This window comes from Salvelinus sp. IW2-2015, linkage group LG37 (assembly GCF_002910315.2).
Source record: "Salvelinus sp. IW2-2015 linkage group LG37, ASM291031v2, whole genome shotgun sequence".
NCBI lineage: Eukaryota > Metazoa > Chordata > Actinopteri > Salmoniformes > Salmonidae > Salvelinus > Salvelinus sp. IW2-2015.
In genome coordinates this window covers 467,174-487,665 of record NC_036876.1, presented here as the reverse complement: position 1 = coordinate 487,665, position 20,492 = coordinate 467,174, and the positions used below count along the sequence as shown (strand labels likewise).

Sequence of the window (20,492 nt, the reverse complement as noted above, 5' to 3'; positions counted from 1 at the left end):
ATCAACCCAGAGCATATCGGACTGCTTCTCTCTACCACATCACCGGATTCCTGCCGCAAGCTCTGGACAACTACACCGGATCATCGCAGCTAGCTAGCTGCAATCAAGTGGCTACTGTTAGCTAACGCCTCTGTCCCGAAGCAAGCACCAGTTAGCCTTGAGCTAGCCTTGAGCTAGGCCTATATACCAGCTAACTTCTTGGGCTACAATACCTCTTTTGCCAATTGGCCTGGACCCTTTATTGTCGACACGGAGCCCCACCAATCCATCACGACTGGTCTGCCGACGTAATCGTCCGATGTGGTTTCAACAGGCTTTTCCATTGCGATGTCACCGCAATGCCCCGGCCCGCGAGCTTTCTGAACGCTGTTGTCTCCCGCTCGCCTAGCGTAGTAGCGACTACCGAACAGCTCCCTGACTCAGCTATTGCTGCTATTGGACCCTATGATCACTCGGCTACACAACTGATGCCTGCTGGACTATTTACTAACGTGGTACCTCTTTGTTTATCTGTCAGCCCCAGTCTTGAACTCAGGTCCAATGCGTACCTAACTGACCCTCTCTGCCCATTCATCGCCATTTACCCGTTGTTGTCTTAGCTCTCCCGATCAACACCCACACCGTGATTGCTTTATGCCTCTCTCTAATGTCAATATGCCTTTTGTCTACTGCTGTCTCGGTTAGAACTTATTGTTTTATTTCACTGTAGAGCCCACAGTCCCGCCAAACATGCCTTAGATAGCTCTTTTGTCCCACCCCCCAAACATGCGGAGACCTCACCTGACTTAACTGGTGCCTCCAGAGATGCAATCTCTCTCATCGTCACTCAACGCCTAGGTTTACCTCCACTGTACACACATCCTACCATACTTTTGTCTGTACATTATGCCCTGAATCTATTCCACAACGCCCAGAAATCTGCTCCTTTTATTCTCTGTTCCCAGCGCACTAGATGACCAGTTCTTATAGCCTTTAACCGTACCCATATCCTGCTCCGCCTCTGGTGATGTAGAGGTTAACCCAGGCCCTGTAGCCCCCAGCATCACACCGATTCCCTTGGCGCTCTCGTTTGTTGACTTCTGTAACTGTAAAAGCCTTGGTTTCATGCATGTTAACATAAGAAGCCTCCTCCCTAAGTTTGTATTATTCACTGCTTTAGCACGCTCCACCAACCCTGATGTCCTAGCCGTGTCTGAATCCTGGTTTAGGAAGGCCACCAAAAATTCTGAAATTCCCATCCCCAACTAGAACATTTTCCGTCAAGATAGAACTGCCAAAGGGGGTGGAGTTGCAATCTACTGCAGAGACAGACTGCAGAGTTCTGTCATACTATCCAGGTCTATGCCCAAACAGTTCGAGCTACTGCTTTTAAAAATCCACCTTTCCAGAAACAAGTCTCTCTCTTGTCTCAATTTTCYAACATCTGTGGCATTTGGCTCACAGGCAAGGGAATAAAACAAATATTGCTAGAACCTATTTCTTGAATTCTAAATATCAGACATTTGAAAGCTCTAGTTTTGACATTCATAATACCTCTGATGGCAGTAACTTTACAAGCACTAATTATGGTCAATTTAGACTGAGAMTAGTATCTAGTTATGGTAAGGGGTGAACTAAGTGTAGCCAGTTATAATTTTAATGGTGTAGCAGATTATAAAAAAAGATCAGTCTTTACATGGCTAAAAGAAAAGGAATATAACATATACTGTTTACAGGAAACTCACTCTACATCCTTAGATGAAGATGCATGGAAAAAGGAATGGGGTGGTGAAGTAATTTTCTGTCATGGACAAAGGAACTCAAAGGGTGTGATGATATTAATTACCAAAAATGTCGATCTGAATGTGCAAATAGTCARGAATGATTCGCAAGGAAGGTGGATCCTTTTGAATATGAAAGTGGACAAAAAAGAGATTTGTCTCATTAATCTATATGGTCCAAATCAGGATGATCCACACTTCTTCGAAAACATTTATACCAATTTATTGAACTTACAGGCAACAAATGATCTAATCATTATGGTAGGACACTATAACACAGTGTTAAGTACCTCAATGGACCGTAAAGGTAATCACTCTACAAACTATAATCCCCTTGCCCTTAAGGAAATGACAAATATTATGGACACATTAGAAATAGTGGATATTTGGAGACTAAAAAACCCCGACCTAGTGAGATATACATGGAGGAGACTTAATCAAGCTAGTCGTCTTGACTACTTTCTTGTATCTTTCTCTCTTGTATCAAAGGTTTAAAAAGTTTTAATAGGAGACAGAATGCGATCGGATCATCATCTAATTGGCCTTCACATAACTCTTATAGATTTTCCACATGGATGGGGATATTGGAAATTGAATCAAAGTTTACTGGAGGATAACTTATTTTGAACAAAGACAAAATAATTTATAACCTAATTCTCCAGTATAATATTAATATAGGTTCAGCAAATCCCCTTATTGTTTGGGATACCTTTAAATGTACCTTCAGGGGTCATTCAATTCAATATTCATCAATAATAAAAAAGCAGTTTCTGGCTAAAGAGACAAGACTAACAAGGGAAATCCATGAACTAATAGTACAGGTAGATAGCAATAAAAACGATACTACAGAGATACAAAATAAGTTAGAGGAAAAACAAAAAGAACTTGAGGAACTTATTCAAGAACGATCTAATGTAATCTATTACAAAAATAAAGCAAACTGGATGGAATATGGAGAAAAATGCACAACATTTTTCATGAATCTCCAATGCAGGAACACTAACAAAAAGAATTTGCAGAAACTCGTTACTGAAGACGGAGTCATCTATGATTCTCCGAATGATATTTTAAAAGAGGAAGCTAATTGTTTTAGGCAGATGTTCTCTTCTCCGTCTCATCCTTTCCCACTGAATGAAGATTATGGTAAGGAATTCTTTCCAAATAATATAAAAAATGGAAACTTAACAAATGTACAGAAATATCAGTGCGAAGGCCAAATTACAKAGGAATAACTTCTTGAGGCTATTATATCCTTTCAGTCTGGAAAAACCCCAGGGCTTGATGGCCTACCRGTAGAGGTATATCAAGTATACTAAAAGCTCCATTGTTAGATTGTTTTAACTACTCCTATAGAAATGGTAGTTTGTCAGGTACTCAGCAGGAAGGTTTGATTTCTCTATTATTAAAACAAGACCCAGATGGCAAACATAAAGACCCAGTCTATCTAAAAAACTGGAGGCCCCTTACACGTCAATGTTGTGATGCAAAAATACTAGCAAAATGCATAGCACTCAGAATTAAAAGGGTTTTACCAGGTATTGTTCATCCTGATCAGACAGGTTTTTTACATGGACGATACATTGGAGATAATATAGGACAACTACTAGAAATAATAGAACATCATGAAACATATAAGAAGCCAGGAATGGTATTTACAGCGGAGTTTGATCATGTAAGACTGGATTGTATTTATAAATGCCTGGATTTTTTCAATTTCGGTAATTCTCTTATAAAATGGGTAAAAATAATGTATAACAACCCCATGTGTAAAATAGTAAATAATGGCTACTTCTCAGAGAGTTTTGAATTGTCAAGAGGAGTTAAACAAGGGTGTCCGCTGTCACCATATCTATTCGATATGGCCATCGAAATGCTAGCTATTAAAATCAGATCCAATAACAACATTAGAGGATTAAAAATCCAAGGCTTAAAGACCAAGGTGTCCATGTATGCCGATGACTCAAGTTTTATATTAAGTCCGCAAGCTAGATCCCTGCAATGTCTCATTGAAGATCTAGATAACTTTTCTGTACTCGCTGGACTAAAATCTAATTATGATAGGTGTACAATATTACATATTGGATCCTTAAAAAATACAACTTTTACATTACCCTGCAGTTTACCTATAAAATGGGATGATAGTGAAGTAGACATACTCTGTATTCATATCACAAAAGATATAAATAAGCTATCCACAATGAATTTCAATAGAAAACTTGTAAAAATAGACAAGATCCTGCAACCATGGAAAGGTAAATACCTGTCTATTTATGGAAAAATTGAGCCGTTTTAACTCCTTAGTCATATCTCAGTTTACTCACTTACTTATGGCGCTGCCTACTCCTGATGATTCGTTTTTCAAATCATATGAGCAAAAAATATTTTGCTTTATCTGGGATGCTAAACCAGACAAAATAAAACATGCCTATCTATATAATGAATATGAATTGGGTGGGTTGAGATTATTAAATATAAAAGCACTAAACCTCTCTCTAAAAGCTTCACTCATTCAAAAGTTTTATTTTACCCCGAAATGGTTCTCAAGTAGATTACTAAAAAAAGCTCATCCATTGTTTAAAAATGGCCTTTTTGCCTTTGTGCAGATTGTCATGTCTCCTTTTCGATTAATTGAAAATGATACTTTTTTCAAGTATCTCTCTTTTTCAAACAAGCATTACAGAGCTGGCTACAATTTCAATTTCATCCCCCTGAAAAGATAGAACAAATAGTACAACAAATATTATGGCTGAACTCAAATGTGCTGGTTGATAAAATACCTGTATTTATGGGAAAGTTGTTTGAAAAGGGTATTTTGTTCGAAAATGATATTGTAAATTGGAATGGTAGAGTTATGTCCTTCATGGATTTATCAGAATTGTACGGAAAGGTCTGCTCAATCCAAGAGTACAACCAATTGATTACAGCATTGCTCCAAAAATGGAGGCGGGTGGCAACGGGAGGAGGTAGGGAACTGGTCTGTCTGCCCAATATAAAGGATAAAAACTGGCGGAGGAATAAAAATAGCTGAAATAGGAAAGTATACCACTTTCATTTGAGGACCAGGATGTTGACAACTGTGCCATACAGATTGCAAAATGGTTGGGAAGAGATTTTTGATGTACCGATTCCATGGTACGAGGTGATATATAAAACAACGCAAGATTCAAGACTTCGTACTTTTCAGCTAAAATTATTATATAGAATTCTTGCCACCAACAAAATGTTGAATATTTGGGGCATAAAATCATTGAAGCTTTTGTTGTGAGGATACAGAATCAATAGACCATTTATTTTTGGTATTGCCCTCGGGTAGCCTGTTTCTGGTCTCAGGTTCAGGAATGGCTGAAATGCATTGCATTGATCTAAAATTGACCCTAAAAATAGTACTGTTAGGAGATCTGGGGAGACCGGATCAGTCAATTACTAATATACTAATACTCTTAGTAAAAGTATTTATCTTCAACTCGCAATCTGTGGATTCTATTTGATTAGATAGATTGAAATTGTWCGTTAAACATCACAGCATAGTTGAAAGATATGTGTTGCGTTGAAACCCGAAGTGGGTGGCCAGCAGAGATAGATGGGATGGGCTGAGGGAAGCTGAGGTTTGGTATGTGAATTGGAGACAAGTGGGAGTGGAGTTGCTGTGTGAGAGATAGAATGATGGTCAAAGATAAAAGTAAAACTTTTTTTTTTTAAATTAAAATTAAACATAATAAAAAGTACATTTGAATGACACTAAGTGGCAGTGTTTTTACAACTAATGCCGGTTGGCCTGAGGCTGATTTTGTGCAGGTGTTGTACACATGCATATACACACACTCTCATTCAATTGAACACATACAAGAACACACACGTACATGTAATAGTGCCAGACATGCACACAAACATATACAGTTGGCATTGCTGTTATGATTTTAGCTGTCCTTAATGTCCTTTGTTTTAAGTGTATTATTATTATATTCATTTATTTTTGCATTGTTGTTTGCTGTTTTCTTCTGTCTTTTCCTTTTTTCTCTTTAGTTCATTCTCTTGGTTGTTGGTGCATTGTGGGGTTCTTGGGGGTGGGGAATGGAATTAATTGTATTTTTTATTTTTCTTCCTGGGGGGGGGGGGGTGCCTGTGGGAGGGGTCTCGAATGGTTGAGGGACAGCTATTGGGGAACTGTGGGGGGATCTTGGAGGGTTCGGGTTCACGTTTTTTGGCCTGGTGGTAGATCGGGCATTGACCCTGGATGCTTCTGTGTGTCGCTCTGAATCTATTGGATGACTGGTATGATGTAGTTGTTGAGCGGCTTCACTGCAAATATATTGTAAGTTTCGAATATTCAATAAATAAAAAATACAAAATAATAGTAAGTCTCTCACTGTTGCTGCTTGTTATAGACCCCCCTCAGCCCCCAGCTGTGCCCTGGACACCATATATGAATTGATTGCCCCCAATTCATCTTCAGAGTTCGTACTGTTAGGTGACCTAAACTGGGATATGCTTAACACCCCGGACTTCCTACAATCTAAGCTAGATGCCCTCAATCTCAAACAAATTATCAAGGAACCCACCAGGTACAACCCTAAATCAGTAAACACGGGCACCCTCAAAGATATTATCCTGACCAACCTGCCCTCTAAATACACCTCTGCTGTCTTCAACCAGGATCTCAACGATCACTGCCTCATTGCCTGCGTCCATAATGGGTCCGCGGTCAAACGACCACCCCTCATCACTGTCAAATGCTCAATAAAACACTTCAGCGATCAAACCTTTCTAATCAACCTGGCCCGGGTATCCTGGAAAGATATTGACCTCATCCCGTCAGTAGAGGATGCCTGGTTATTCTTTAAAAGTGCTTTCTTGCCATCTTAAATAAGCATGCCCCATTCAAAAAATGTATAACTAAGAACAGATATAGCCCTTGGTTCACTCCAGACCTGACTGCCATTGACCAGCACAAAATGATCCTGTGGCGTACTGCATTAGCATCGAATAGCCCCCGAGATATGCAACTTCTCAGGGAAGTTAGGAACCAAAATATACAGTCAGTTAGGAAAGCAAAGGCTAGCTTTTTCAAGCATAAATTTGCATCCTGTAGCACAAATTCCACAAAGTTTTGGGACACTGTAAAGTACATGGAGAATAAGACCACCTCCTCCCAGCTGCCCACTGCACTGAGGCTAGGAAACACTGTCACCACCGATAAATCTACGATAATCGAGAATTTCAATAAGTATTTTTCTACGACTGGCCATGCCTTCCACCTGGCTACCATTACCCTGGCCAACAGCTCTGCACCCCCCGCAGCGATTTGCCCAAGCCTCCCCCATTTCTCCTTCACCCCAATTCCAGATAGCTGATGTTCTGAAAGAGCCGCAAATCTGGAACCCTACAAATCAGCTGGGCTAGACAATCTGGATCCTCTCTTTCTAAAATCATCTGCCGCAATTGTTGCAAGCCCTATTACTAGCCTGTTCAACCGCTCTTTCGTATCGTCTGAGATCGCTAAAGATTGGAAAGCTGCCGCGGTCATCCCCCTCTTCAAAGGGGGAGACACTCTAGACCCAAACTGTTACAGACCCATATCTATCCTGCCTTGCCTTTCTAAAGTCTTCGAAAGCCAAGTTAACAAACAGATCACCGACCATTTTGAATCCCACCGTACCTTCTACACTATGCAATCTGGTTTCCGAGCTGGTCATGGGTGCACCTCAGCCACGCTCAAGGTCCCCAAATGAAATCATAACCGCCATCAATAAAAGACAGTACTGTGCAGCCGTCTTCATCGACCTGGCCAAGGCTTTCGACTCTGTCAATCACTGCATTCTTATCGGCAGACTCAATAGCATTGGTTTCTCAAATGACTGCCTCGCCTGGTTCACCAACGACTTATCAGATAGAGTTCAGTGTGTCAAATCGGAGGGCCTGTTGTCCGGACCTCTGGCAGTCTCTATGGGGGTGCCACACGGCTCAATTCTCAGGGGACTCTTTTCTCTGTATATATTAATGATGTTGCTCTTGCTGCTGGTGATTCTCTGATCCACCTCTACGCAAGCAACACCATTCTGTATACTTCTGGCCCTTCTTTGGACACTGTGTTAACAAATGCCATACAACACTCCTTCCGTGGCCTCCAACTGCTCTGAAATGCAAGTAAAACGAAATGCATGATCTTCAACCGATCGCTGCCCGCACCCGCCCGACTAGCATCACTGCTCTGGACGGTTCTGACTTAGAATATGTGGACAACTACAAATACCTAGGTGTCTGGTTAGACTGTAAACTCTCCTTCCAGACTCACATTAAGCTAAACATACCCTCGTAAAACTGACTATCCTACCAATCCTTGACTTCGGCGATGTAATTTACAAAATAGCCTCCAACACTCTACTCAGCAAATTGGATGTAGTCTCTCACAGTGCCATCCGTTTTGTCACCAAAGCCCCATATACTACCCACCACTGCGACCTGTATGCTCTCGTTGGCTGGCCCTCGCTTCATATTCGTCGCCAAACCCACTGGCTCCAGGTCATCTATAAGTCTTTGCTAGGTAAAGCCCGCCTTATCTCAGCTCACTGGTCACCATAGCAACACCCACCCGTAGCACGTGCTCCAGCAGGTATATTTCACTGGTCATCCCCAAATCCAACACCTCATTTGGCTGCCTTTCCTTCCAGTTCTCTGCTACCAATGACTGGAATGAATTGCAAAAATCACTGAAGCTGGAGACTTATATCTCCCTCACTAACTTTAAGCATCAGCTGTCAGAGCAGCTTACCGATCACTGCACCTGTACACAGCCCATCTGTAAATAGCCCACCCAACTACCTCATCCCCATATTGTTATTTATTTATTTGCACTTTTGCACCCCAGTATCCCTTCTTGCACATCATCATCTGCACATCTATCACTCCAGTGTTAATGCTAAATTGTAATTATTTCTCCACTTATGGCCTATTTTTTATTTTATTTTACCTTTATTTAACTAGGCAAGTCATGCTGACAACATGAGTGTAGTTTAAAACTTGTTTTACCAAGACATTATTTTTTTTTTTTTCTACAAACTCCAAAAGAAGTGATGGCTGTTAACACCTGATTATCAGCAGTGTGGTAATTCCCATATTTATTTTATTCCCCAACAATTCAGCGAATTTCTCCTGATAGCGCTCTCATTATCCGAGGTGAAAACACTTCTCACCATCAGGGTTGACATATTAGTTATGACGTACAAGATTCGAAACTCCACACTGGTTCAAAGCGCTCTTTATTTTATTAAATATCATGTTAAATATCATGTAGCGATGGCGCATTGTCGTGTATAAGGCTGCTGCGAATTTGTTTCCAATGCAAATGCACCCAATGCGGCAACCAGTATTCGGGCTGCACAGCGGCCACTGCTACCGTCTACTGTCATCCACAGTAGGCGACAGCCGACATTATTGGCAGGTATCGCTCATCAACACCTGCCTTGAGGATGGCAGATGCGTCTCTAAACATCCGGGGCGACATTTGAGTGTAATGTTTACTGTTAATTTTTTATTGTTTATTTCATTTCTATTTATTATCTATTTCACTTGCTTTGGCAATGTAAACATCTGTTTCCCATGCCAATAAAGTCCTTTGAATTGAATTGAGAGAGAGAGAGAGAGAGAASCGGAGGTGTGAAGATAATTATAGATAATGACCCCGAAACTGTCACATGGAGGAAAGAAAAGAAGGAAGGCTTGATATTATAACACCAAACTAATCCTCGTACATTTGTCTATTGACATAACTAATACTATTACATCCGCTTTGGTCTTGTGTGTTGCTTTTGAAAGTTCCTGAATGAAAGTTCCTGAATGTAGGCTATTGCAAGTATCGACTTGAGTTTCAAGAGTGTTTAAAATAATTAAAATAATTAAAGGAAAGGTTACTTTAGCCTTATATAAGCCTATATTGTAGCCCAAGTAACATCATAGGCTACAAACTAGAGGTCTTCACGGCTCCACCCGAACCCAAATACCGAGACCCGAACCAGGACCAAAATTCAAACTTTTTTCCTTTAGTCCGGGTTGGTTTGATTCTTTCGGTTCTCGGTCTATTTAACTCCAGCTGATAGACTCAAATGGACCCGACCAAGGCTCTGCATAGCCCATAGCAGATATATATAGCACCAGTCAAAAGTTTGGAAACAACTACTTATTCAACGGTTTTTCTTTATTTTTACTATTTTCTACATTGTAAAATAATAGTGAAGACATCAAAACTATAAAATAACACATATGGAATAATTTAGTAACCAAAAAAGGTGTTAAACAAAGTAGCCACCCTTTGCCTAGATGACAGCTTTGCACACTCTTGGCATTCTCTCAACCAGCTTCATGAAGTAGTCACCTGGAATGAATTTCAATTAACAGATGTGCCTTGTTAAAAGTTAATTTGTGGAATGTATTTCCTTCTTAATGCGTTTGAGCCAATCAGTTGTGTTGTGACTTCAAAGTAAGGGTGGTATACAGAAGATAGCCCTATTTGGTTAAAGTCCAAGTCTATATTATGGCAAGAACAGCTCAAATAAGCAAAGAGAAACGACAGCTCATCATTACTTTAAGACATGAAGGTCAGTCAAGGCAGAACAGTTTAATAACTTTGAACATTTGTTCAAGTGCAGTTGCAAAAACCATCAAGCGCTATGTTGAAACTGGCTCTCATGAGGACCGACACAGGAAAGAAAGACCCAGAGTTACCTCCGCTGCACAGGATAAGTTTATTAGACTTAACTGCACCTCAGATTCCAGCCCAAATAAATGCTTCACAGATTTCAAGAAACAGACACATCTCAACATCAACTGTTCAGAGGAGACTGCGTGAATCATGCCTTCATGGTTGAATTGCTGCAAAAACAAACCATCAAACAGGCAAAGCGTCAAACGCTCATCGGATGTGGCAGTGCCTGCAAACCATTACAGACTACAAAGGGAAGCACAGCCGAGAGCTGCCCAGTGACACGAGCCTACCGGACGAGCTACACTACTTCTATGCTAGCTTCGAGGCAAATAACACTGAAACATGCATGAGAGCACCAGCTGTACCGGAAGACTGTGTGATCACGCTCTCCGCAGCAAATGTTTAAAACAAATTTATTTAACCTTTATTTAACCAGGTAGGCCAGTTGAGAACAGGTTCTCATTTACAACTGCGACCTGGCCAAGAAAAAGCAAAGCAGTACAACACAAACAACACAGTTACACATGGAATAAACAAACGTACAGTCAATAACACAATAGAAAATCTATATATAGTGTGTGCAAATGTAGTAAGATTAGGGAGGTAAGGAAAAAAATAGGCCATAATGGTGAAATAATTACAATTTAGCATTAACACTGGAGTGATGATAGATGTGCAGAAGATGATGTGCAAGTAGAGATACTGGGGTGCAAAGGAGCAAATAAATAAATAACAATATAGGGATGAGGTAGTTGGGTGGGCTATTTATATATGGGCTATATACAGGTACAATGATAAGTAAGCTGCTCTGACAGCTGTTGCTTAAAGTTATTGAGGGAGATTTAACTTTCCAGCTTCAGTGATTTTTGCAATTCGTTCCAGTCATTGGCAGCAGAGAACTGGAAGGAAAGGTGGCCAAAGGAGGAATTGGCTTTGGGGGTGACCAGTGAAATATACCTGCTGGAGTGCGTGCTACGGGTGTTGCTATGGTGACCAGTGAGCTGAGATAAGGCGGGCTTTACCTAGCAAAGACTTAAAGATGACCTGGAGCCAGTGGGTTTGGCGACGAATATGAAGCGAGGGCCAGCCAACGAGAGCATACAGGTCGCAGTGGTGGGTAGTATATGGGGCTTTGGTGACAAAACGGATGGCACTGTGAGAGACTACATCCAATTTGCTGAGTAGAGTGTTGGAGGCTATTTTGTAAATTACATCGCCGAAGTCAAGGATTGGTAGGATAGTCAGTTTTACGAGGGTATGTTTAGCATAATGTGAGTCTGGAAGGAGAGTTTACAGTCTAACCAGACACCTAGGTATTTGTAGTTGTCCACATATTCTAAGTCAGAACCGTCCAGAGTAGTGATGCTAGATGGGCAGGCGGGTGCGGGCATCGGTTGAAGATCATGCATTTCGTTTTACTTGTATTTAATTAAGAGCAGTTGGAGGCCATGGAAGGAGTGTTGTATGGCATTGAAGCTCGTCTGGAGGTTTGTTAGCATAGTGTCCAAAGAAGGGCCACAAGTATACATAATGGTGTTGCCTGCGTAGAGGTGGATTAGAGAATCACCAGCAGCAAGAGTGACATCATTGATATATACAGAGAAAAGAGTCTGCCCAATAATTGAACCTTGTGGCACCCCCATAGACTGCCAGAGGTCCGGTCAACAGGCCCTCCGATTTGACACACTGAACTCTATCTGAGAAGTCGTTGGTGAACCAGGCGAGGCAGTCATTTGAGGAACCAAGGCTATTGAGTCTGCCGATAAGAATGCAGTGATTGACAGAGTCGAAAGCCTTGGCCAGGTCGATGAAGATGGCTGCACAGTACTGTCTTTTATCGATGGAGGTTATGATTTAGTTTAGGACCTTGAGCGTGGCTGAGGTGCACCCATGACCAGCTCGGAAACCAGATTGCATAGTGGAGAAGGTACAGTGTGATTCAAAATGGTCGGTGATCTGCTTGTTAACTTGGCTTTCGAAGACTTTAGAAAGGCAGGGCAGGATAGATATGGGTCTGATATGGGTCAAATTATCTATTCATAGTCACTTCGCCCTTACCTACATGTACAAATTACCTCAACTAACCTGTACCCCYGCACACTGACTCGGTACCAGTACCCCTTCTATATAGCATCATTATTGTTATGTTATTGTGTTACTATTTTTTACTTTAGTGTATTTGGTAAATATTTTCTTAACTCTTCTTGAACTGCACTGTTGGTTAAGAGCTTGTAAGTAATCATTTCAGGGTAAGGTCTACACTTGTTGTATTCGGTGCATGTGACAAATAAAGTTTGATTTGAATTGATCACCCGACCTCAACCCAATTGAGATGGTTTGGGATTGAGTTGGACCGCAGAGTGAAGGAAAAGCAGTCAACAAGTGCTCACCATATGTGGGAACTCCTTCAAGACTGTTGAAAAAGCATTCCAGGTGAAGCTGGTTGAGAGAATGCCAAGCGTGTGCAAAGCTGTCATCAAGGCAAAGGGTGGCTACTTTGAAGAAACTAAAATATAAAATATGTTTTGATTTGTTTAACACTTTTTTTGGTTACTACATGATTCCATATGAGTTATTTCATAACTTTGATGTCTTCACTATTTTTCTACAATGTAGAAAATAGTAAAAATAAAGAAAAAGCCTTGAATGAGTAGGTGTGTCCAAACTTTTTAATGGTACTGTATATATATTCATTTTACGCTAAAGGGGGATTTTATTGACGCATAGAAAGACCAGCCAACATATAAGGGCCAATTTGTTAACCAGAAGAGCAACTTGGGTCCAATCGGGTCTGGTCTAGACATGGACTCATTAGGGTACGAGTGGGGTCTGGTTGTCACCGAGTCTATTCTGGTTCGGGTCTGATTATTCTCAGATCCGTTCGGTTCCGGGTCCAACTTTTTGGACTCGAGAAGACCTCTACTACAAACCACTAAAATCATGACAGAAATCACTCAGAAATGTGATCCTATTTATTTCAGATTCGTCTTTGATTTCCCAACAACAATGGTCACAGACAGAATATAGGCCGTATAATCTATACTCATATCCCAAGGCACATGTGTAGAAATGTGAACGAACCCCACATTTAAGTGATTAGTAAGCTCTAATAGTAAACAGACAGTACAATAGCACAGGTGCTGCCGCATCAGTCCATTAGTATTTAAGGAAAGCCCCGGACAATGGTGTGAGTGGCTGTGCTTTTGTCAAGCAGTAGGAATGGAAAACCTTGTTGCAACTTGCTGCTGTGGATTTAAACTTTCAAGAACTTGAAAACAGGATTTTAACATTGACAAAGAGTGGCAAAGTGGTGGCTGGTATATATATATATGTGAATGTGTGTAGGGAGAGAGAGGGGGGAAAGAGAGAGAGAGAGAGAGAGAGAGAGGGGGGGGGGAGAGAGAGAGAGAGAGGGGGGAAAGAGAGAGAGAGAGAGAGAGAGTGTGTGAGAGAGAGACTGGGACAGAGGTCCTCAGTAGGAGAGTTGTTTTTGTAGAAGAAAAAGGGAAAAAACAGACTGCAAAACTGAATGTAAAAAAAGAGAGAGAGAGAGGGAGTGAAGGGAAGAGAGGAGAAAGGGAGGGAGTGTTGGAAAAGATTCCAAAGGGGGTTGTCTTGGAAACGGAAACGGCAGAGTGGAGCCCCACAATCCCTGGTTTGATTGGTGTCTGGGCGTTACTGTCAGTCACCAACAGAGACCAACACCTGGCCTCACCAGAAAACACACACACACACACACTTTCTCTCACACACACGCAAACACATACATACACTCACATGCACTCACTCTCTAAGGCTTTTCTCCCCCACTCAGCACACCTGCACTCTAGGGGCCTAAACAGAACATACACAAACACACACTCTTACATGACAAACACCTGCATCTAACACCTGCATCCAACACACTCTCTCCCTCTCACACACTTACACACACCTGCGATGCAAAACACCCTTCAACGCACCTGCCCCTCAAGCACACACTGAGACCCAAACACGGCGAGACAGAGCGAGAGAGAGAGATTTGAAATTTCTTTATTATTTTTGAACTTCTGTGAGTGTAATGTTTACTGTTAATTTTTATTGTTTATTTCACTTTTGTTTATTATCTACTTCACTTGCTTTGGAAATGTTGACATATGTTTCCCATGCCAATAAAGTCCTTAAATTGAAATTGAATTGAGAGACACAAGAAAAGGGCAACCAGTGAAGAACAAACACCATTGTAAATACAACCCATGTTTATTTATTTTCCCTTTTGTACTTTATCTATTTGTACATAATATGACATTTGTAATGTCTTTATTCTTTTGGAACTTTTGTGAGTGTAATGTTTATTGTTAACTTTTGTTTATTATCTAGTTCACTTGCTTTGGCAATGTTAACATATGTTTCCCATGCCAATAAAGCCCTTAAATTGAAATTGAATTGACAGAGAGATTTATAATGTGTGTCAATCAGGTGTCAACCAGGTCACTCTCACAGAATCTGTTTTATCTTGTCAGTCAGATGTCTCTCTCAGAAACTGTCCCACTCAGCACACCTGCACTCTATACGCCTATACAGAACACACACACAAACACACACTCTTACGTGACAAAGACCTGCATCTAACACACTCTCTCCCTCTCACACACTTACACACACCTGCTACCCAAAACACCCTTTAACACACCTGCCCCTCAAGCACACACTGAGACCCAAACACAGCGAGACAGAGCGAGAGAGGGAGAGAGAGAGATTTATAATGTCTGTCAGTCAGGTGTCAAACAGGTCACTCTCACAGAAACCTGGCTCACCTATTGGGAGGGAGGGGGGGGGGGGGGGGGGGGCTCCTTTCTAACCTGAGAGCTGGCCTGGAAACTTCTTGTGGGCCAGAGCTAGTGTCACACACACACACACACACACACACACACACACACATGTCTGTGTGTCACCTGCATGCGAGAAACCTCAGAGAGCAACTAAAGATGTTATTGTGACCTGACCACACCATTACCTGTTTTAAAGTAGCCAAATGAAAATCACTTTAAAAGTGCTTTGAACATATTAATAAAATGAAAGAACCCATTTATTATGTATACACTGTCTGTCTATATTATACAAAGATTTCCACTTGTATGATATCAAGTGATTCCAACCAGTGTTTGATTTAACTTTGTTTACATGTTGAAATTAAGTTGAACTAACTTCTGTGCCCAGTGGGAAATGATTTGTCCTTATCTGACCTTTTGATGGAGCTTGGAGAGGAGCAAAGCCCCATCTATCTGCTAGACATCACTTGAATGATGACTGGTCTTTTTCCTTTCAAAAAGAATAGTATGAAAGGAAGAATGAAGTTAGGTACTGGGTTGATAGAGAGACAGAATGCCCCTGGTAGGTTTGGGAAACATTGACCTACCGGTATTCTATTGGATCTCCAGCATTAGAAAAGCGTCTATTTGGCTGAACCAACAGACCTCATTCTCATGGAACCCCACAGGAATTCTTTGCGCCATTGTAATCGTATCAATACCATGTATAGAAGCCGCAAACGTCTTTATAGGCTAACAATCGTTTGAACGAGGTCAGACGTCTAGAAAAGCAGCAGACACACTCTGACACAACACACTGTGTCGATTCGTTTGGTAAAATTAGTTTGCTGTTGTTGTGGACTTTGTTGTTGTGGTTACAAGTGCTACAGAAGTAGCCTTCTATTCAATAGCCTTAAATTGTCTCGACATTATCATGAAAGAAATACATCGATGAAATGTGTTAAAATATATTAATGTTTTATAATACGTTTACATGTTATGTGTTTTACTCCTAATCATGGAAGCACAGCAAGTAGACCCATTTTATACACACCGATCCATGCGTACGCTGTGTGCCAAACTACCAATGCCATCGAATGATTTTTAAACGTTTCATTATAATAATTGGAGCTAAAAACACACTTTTAAATGGGTGTATCGGGATTATTCCGTTCTCTCATTGAAAAGCACCCGGTCTCTCTCACACGCTTTCTTTTGCTCATCAACAAGTGCCCGCTCTTGCAGCACATGCAGCTCGCGCCGGACCCACCTATGGTGATGCAAATGAGCGCGCGCATGGGGGAARCCCATCGCGCCCGTGGATTGGTCCCGACTCTTGGAATACAATTATCTCGGAAAAACCCGACGAGTGAAAGGGAAGAACTTTTTGTCATCACGCAGGTCTCTTCAGTTTGAGAGAATCGAAGCGCTACAAGTGGTTGTCTGCAACTGCGCGGAGAACCTACTGACTGAAGGAGTGTTTTTTTTAAACAGCGCAAACATTTCGAGTTTACTTTTCTCTCCCATGATTGAGGTAATGACCACTTTACATACCAACTCGTAATTTAATCCCTGTGGTTCGAAGCGGGTGTGTCGTCAGTGTTCTTATTAGTTAATTAGTTGATTTGGAACACTTGGTGCGTTCGGCTTCGCCTGTAATAGGCGACAGAGGCTGTGACTGTTTAGTTTACGTATCCATTTTTTTATTTGAACTGAGACACTTTTTAAAAGTTTCCAAACAATGTATAGCATGATGGAACACGAGCTGAAGCCTGCTGGGCAACAACAACAGCAGCAGCAGCAGCAGCAGCACCAAACGACCCAGGGCATGTCCCCGGTCACTGGAAACATTGGCAACTCTCACCTGGGGTCCAAATCCGTGTGCCCTCCGGGCGGGGACCCAATGGACAAGGTCAAAAGGCCCATGAATGCCTTCATGGTGTGGTCCAGGGGGCAGCGCCGCAAGATGGCCCAGGAGAACCCCAAGATGCACAACTCTGAGATCAGCAAGCGGCTGGGCGCGGAGTGGAAGCTGCTGACAGACGCCGAGAAGCGACCGTTCATCGACGAAGCCAAGCGCCTCAGGGCAGTGCACATGAAGGATTATCCCGACTACAAGTACAAGCCACGGCGCAAGACCAAGCCCCTGCTCAAGAAGGACAACCAGATGGCGAAGTACCCTCTCTCCGCCGGGAACCTGCTGGCCGCAGCGGCCGCGCAGGGCCAAGGTGGGAGCGCCAGAATGGAGAGCTACGGATGGGGCCCAGCGGGAGGTTACGCTGGGATGCAGAACGAGGCCCTCGGCTACACTCAGCAGCTGCACCGCTATGACCTGTCCGCGCTCCAGTATCCCCAGGCCATGACTGCAGCACAGACGTATATGAATGGAGCCAACACCTACAGGTAGGCTATGTTCTGTTCCATTCTTCCACATGTTCTTCTTGTAAATGACTCGAGGAACAACATGTAGCGTCACATGCGCTTAGACTACACGTCATTCCTGTTTGGGTAATTTTTTAACCTTTTAAATGAAAAGGTTGATGCGTGTACTTGTTTTCCATTATGCCCGTCAGCTCCACTAAATTGAGAATTTTTCATTCGTTTATTTGGTCTATTAAGTATTGTAAGCTTGAAGAGGTCACCTTCGTAAACCTTGGTCTACTTCAACACTTGCTTGAAAGTTTGTTTCCTGCTTTAAATGGCCTCTATATAAAGTATCATCTGAATGGAAGATTTAATATCAGTAATGGTAACCAAGGCACTCACTTTCTCGAAGTCAAACAGTGGAAGGCTACAGCTATTGAAGATGACGAATCAATGTTCCAATCATCAAAACCAATTGTTTAATCCAATAAAATGGTATAGGCCACTTTAGGCCTAATTACAACAGCACAATAATACGTTGTGGCTGATATTCTGAAAGCCAAGATCAATTATTAAACCCTTTAACATTTGCTTTTTACTGCGTTGTCAATTGTACTAGGCCTATGTCAATACTTGTAGGCTTTACCTATCCTATTTCGTTATTGTTTTAAAATATATATTCGACAATTAGAATAATGGTATTTTATTTGTTTATCCCTTCTAATTAGTTGAGTTACTATAGTTTAGTCAATATTCACATGGGCCAACACGCTCACACAAGTGGATCTGATCATCTGTTAGTTGCCAAACTGGATCTGCTGGCCTGTCAGAAATGAAGATTCATTAGAACCCGTGTCATGACTCTCGACAACAGTCACCCACCCAGCACAGAGCCATAACTTTTTGTTTTCTTTTTGCTAATTATATATTTTTTCAGAAGATTACTTTGTTGTTTTTTTGGTTCAGAAATTATAAATTTACTGCACATATTTTATGATATTATAATTTAGATTATTTTGCCAAAGGACCTGTATAGGCCTTAAACCCGTAAATTTGAACTGTAACAATTTATTAAAATATGCTACCTTTTGTCTTAATAACTTTATTCAATATTAAAAAGGTTATTCGTTTGAGTTTAATGTAGGTTGTTTACTTGTTTTCAGGCCTGTGGAATGAGCATGTGAAGAGGCCCACTATGAGAAAAGCTTTGTGTGTGTGGTCCTTCACCCTCAATCCTCTAGTCTGCTTCAGTGCCTTCTTCCAGGCCTCTTCTAGAGAAAATATAACAAAAAAGTATACTTTTAAACAACTCCTTTTCAGTCTTACGATATTTTAAAATGTTCTCGTCTGAAGTTTAGTTGGTTTATGGTGAATTCCGATTAGCTGTAGTGAACCTAAAGGAGAATATCTGTCGTTCACTTTACAGTGCGGTAGTCATATTGGTGGCCTAACCAGTCTGGGCCTGCCCTAGCTGTCCCCAGCCCCACGCCCAACACTCATGCCTTTTGTAAACATGGTGAATTCCATCACCTGTATAGGGCTCTCCCTTCGGGTGACTGGCAGTTCTTTCATGTTGGTCACATCAATCAAGTCTGTTACGCATCATCATTTTTATTCATATGGGTTGGTCTTTCAATCAATATGCCCTTTTATTACAAAACAGCTATTTAAAATGAAACCCACTGAACTGCAAATTACACCATATTGAGTTTGAGGCTATTTCAAGAGGGTGCTATGCTACAGATCCTTCCAGCCGATTAATGCTTTCTAAATAGTTTTTTGTTGCTTGAAAGCGGTTTGAGATTATTTTATGTAAAGAATAGCGCTACTGAAGTTGATATTATTAGGTCATTTCAGATGCATAGAATAGTGTAATGGGTTGTTCAATATATGCTACAATTCTACCTGAATTGGGTGACTTCAGTTGCATGGCCCAAAAATGTCACACCGTAGCATTTGACACTGTAGCATGTCACACTTTGACATTGCATGGCATAACACTGTACCTATCTCTCCTCCCCAGCCCCATGTCCTACAGCAGCAGCTCCCAGCAGCCCAGCCCGGTCATGTCCATGGTGAAGCCAGAGCCAGTATCACACTCCCCGACTGGTGGACCTAACCACCACCGCGGGCCTCTCCAAGGGGACCTGAGGGATATGATCAGTATGTACATCCCCGGGGGGGACGCCAGTGACCCGGCCGCCCAGAGAGGAGGCTACAGCGTCCAACAACACTATCTCAGTGGGACCGTTCCCCTCAGTCATATCTAGGGACCGGTGGGGGTAGTGACTGGGATTGATGTTGGGTGTGCCCGGACACAAGTTAAAACGCACCCCCGGAACTGAAAACCACAGCCTTAGACACACTCATTATGGTTCCGTGTTGCATTAAAAAYAGCAGTGACTTTATAGGAAAGGTTATTTTTCTACCTCTGCAATTTTAACTAGAATCCCTTCGTCTGCCCCATTCCGTCCCAAGACTGGGTGGTTTGTTCAGTCTCCCAGCCACTGTTTGGATGGAGACCTGTCCCTTCTCTGTGAACTATGAAGGACTGCTGTATTATACATATGATCTTTACTTCTCTCCATGATGACAACGTTTGTGTGTGTACATATTATGTTTTTTTCCTCTTTGACAAAACTGACCTTGACATCCACAATCTTGGTTCAGAAACTCCCAGGCTCTATGTATGTTTCAAGACTCTATAATGTTCACAACGTTCCATTGTATTCTCCTACTGGCACGGTAGCGTCGGCCCCTTGGGTTGATGGGTAATCATCACGACCTAAACCAACAGGGATGGAGACACGACTTCTCTCAAATGGCACCCTATTACCCATCATGCACAAATTAGGATCCGAGCAATATGGGCCCTGGTCA

At 41.8% G+C, this 20,492-nt stretch overlaps 1 protein-coding gene across 1 annotated transcript; it reads left to right on the top strand.

The window, feature by feature from the left end:
• Positions 1-16,663: 16,663 nt before the first annotated feature.
• sox19b (SRY-box transcription factor 19b) lies at positions 16,664-19,975 on the top strand. Its single transcript, XM_023982254.2, has 2 exons — positions 16,664-17,651; positions 19,636-19,975. Exons 1-2 carry the CDS (start codon positions 16,990-16,992, stop codon positions 19,880-19,882), a joined length of 909 nt encoding a protein of 302 aa, XP_023838022.1. The 5' UTR covers positions 16,664-16,989; the 3' UTR covers positions 19,883-19,975.
• Positions 19,976-20,492: the final 517 nt, after the last annotated feature.

Coding starts and splice junctions, on each gene's coding strand:
- sox19b (XM_023982254.2), top strand. CDS start 16,990: ATGTATAGCATGATGGAACACGAGCTGAAGCCTGCTGGGCAACAACAA. Junction 17,652..19,635: donor AATGGAGCCAACACCTACAG/GTAGGCTATGTT, acceptor TCTCCTCCCCAG/CCCCATGTCCTACAGCAGCA.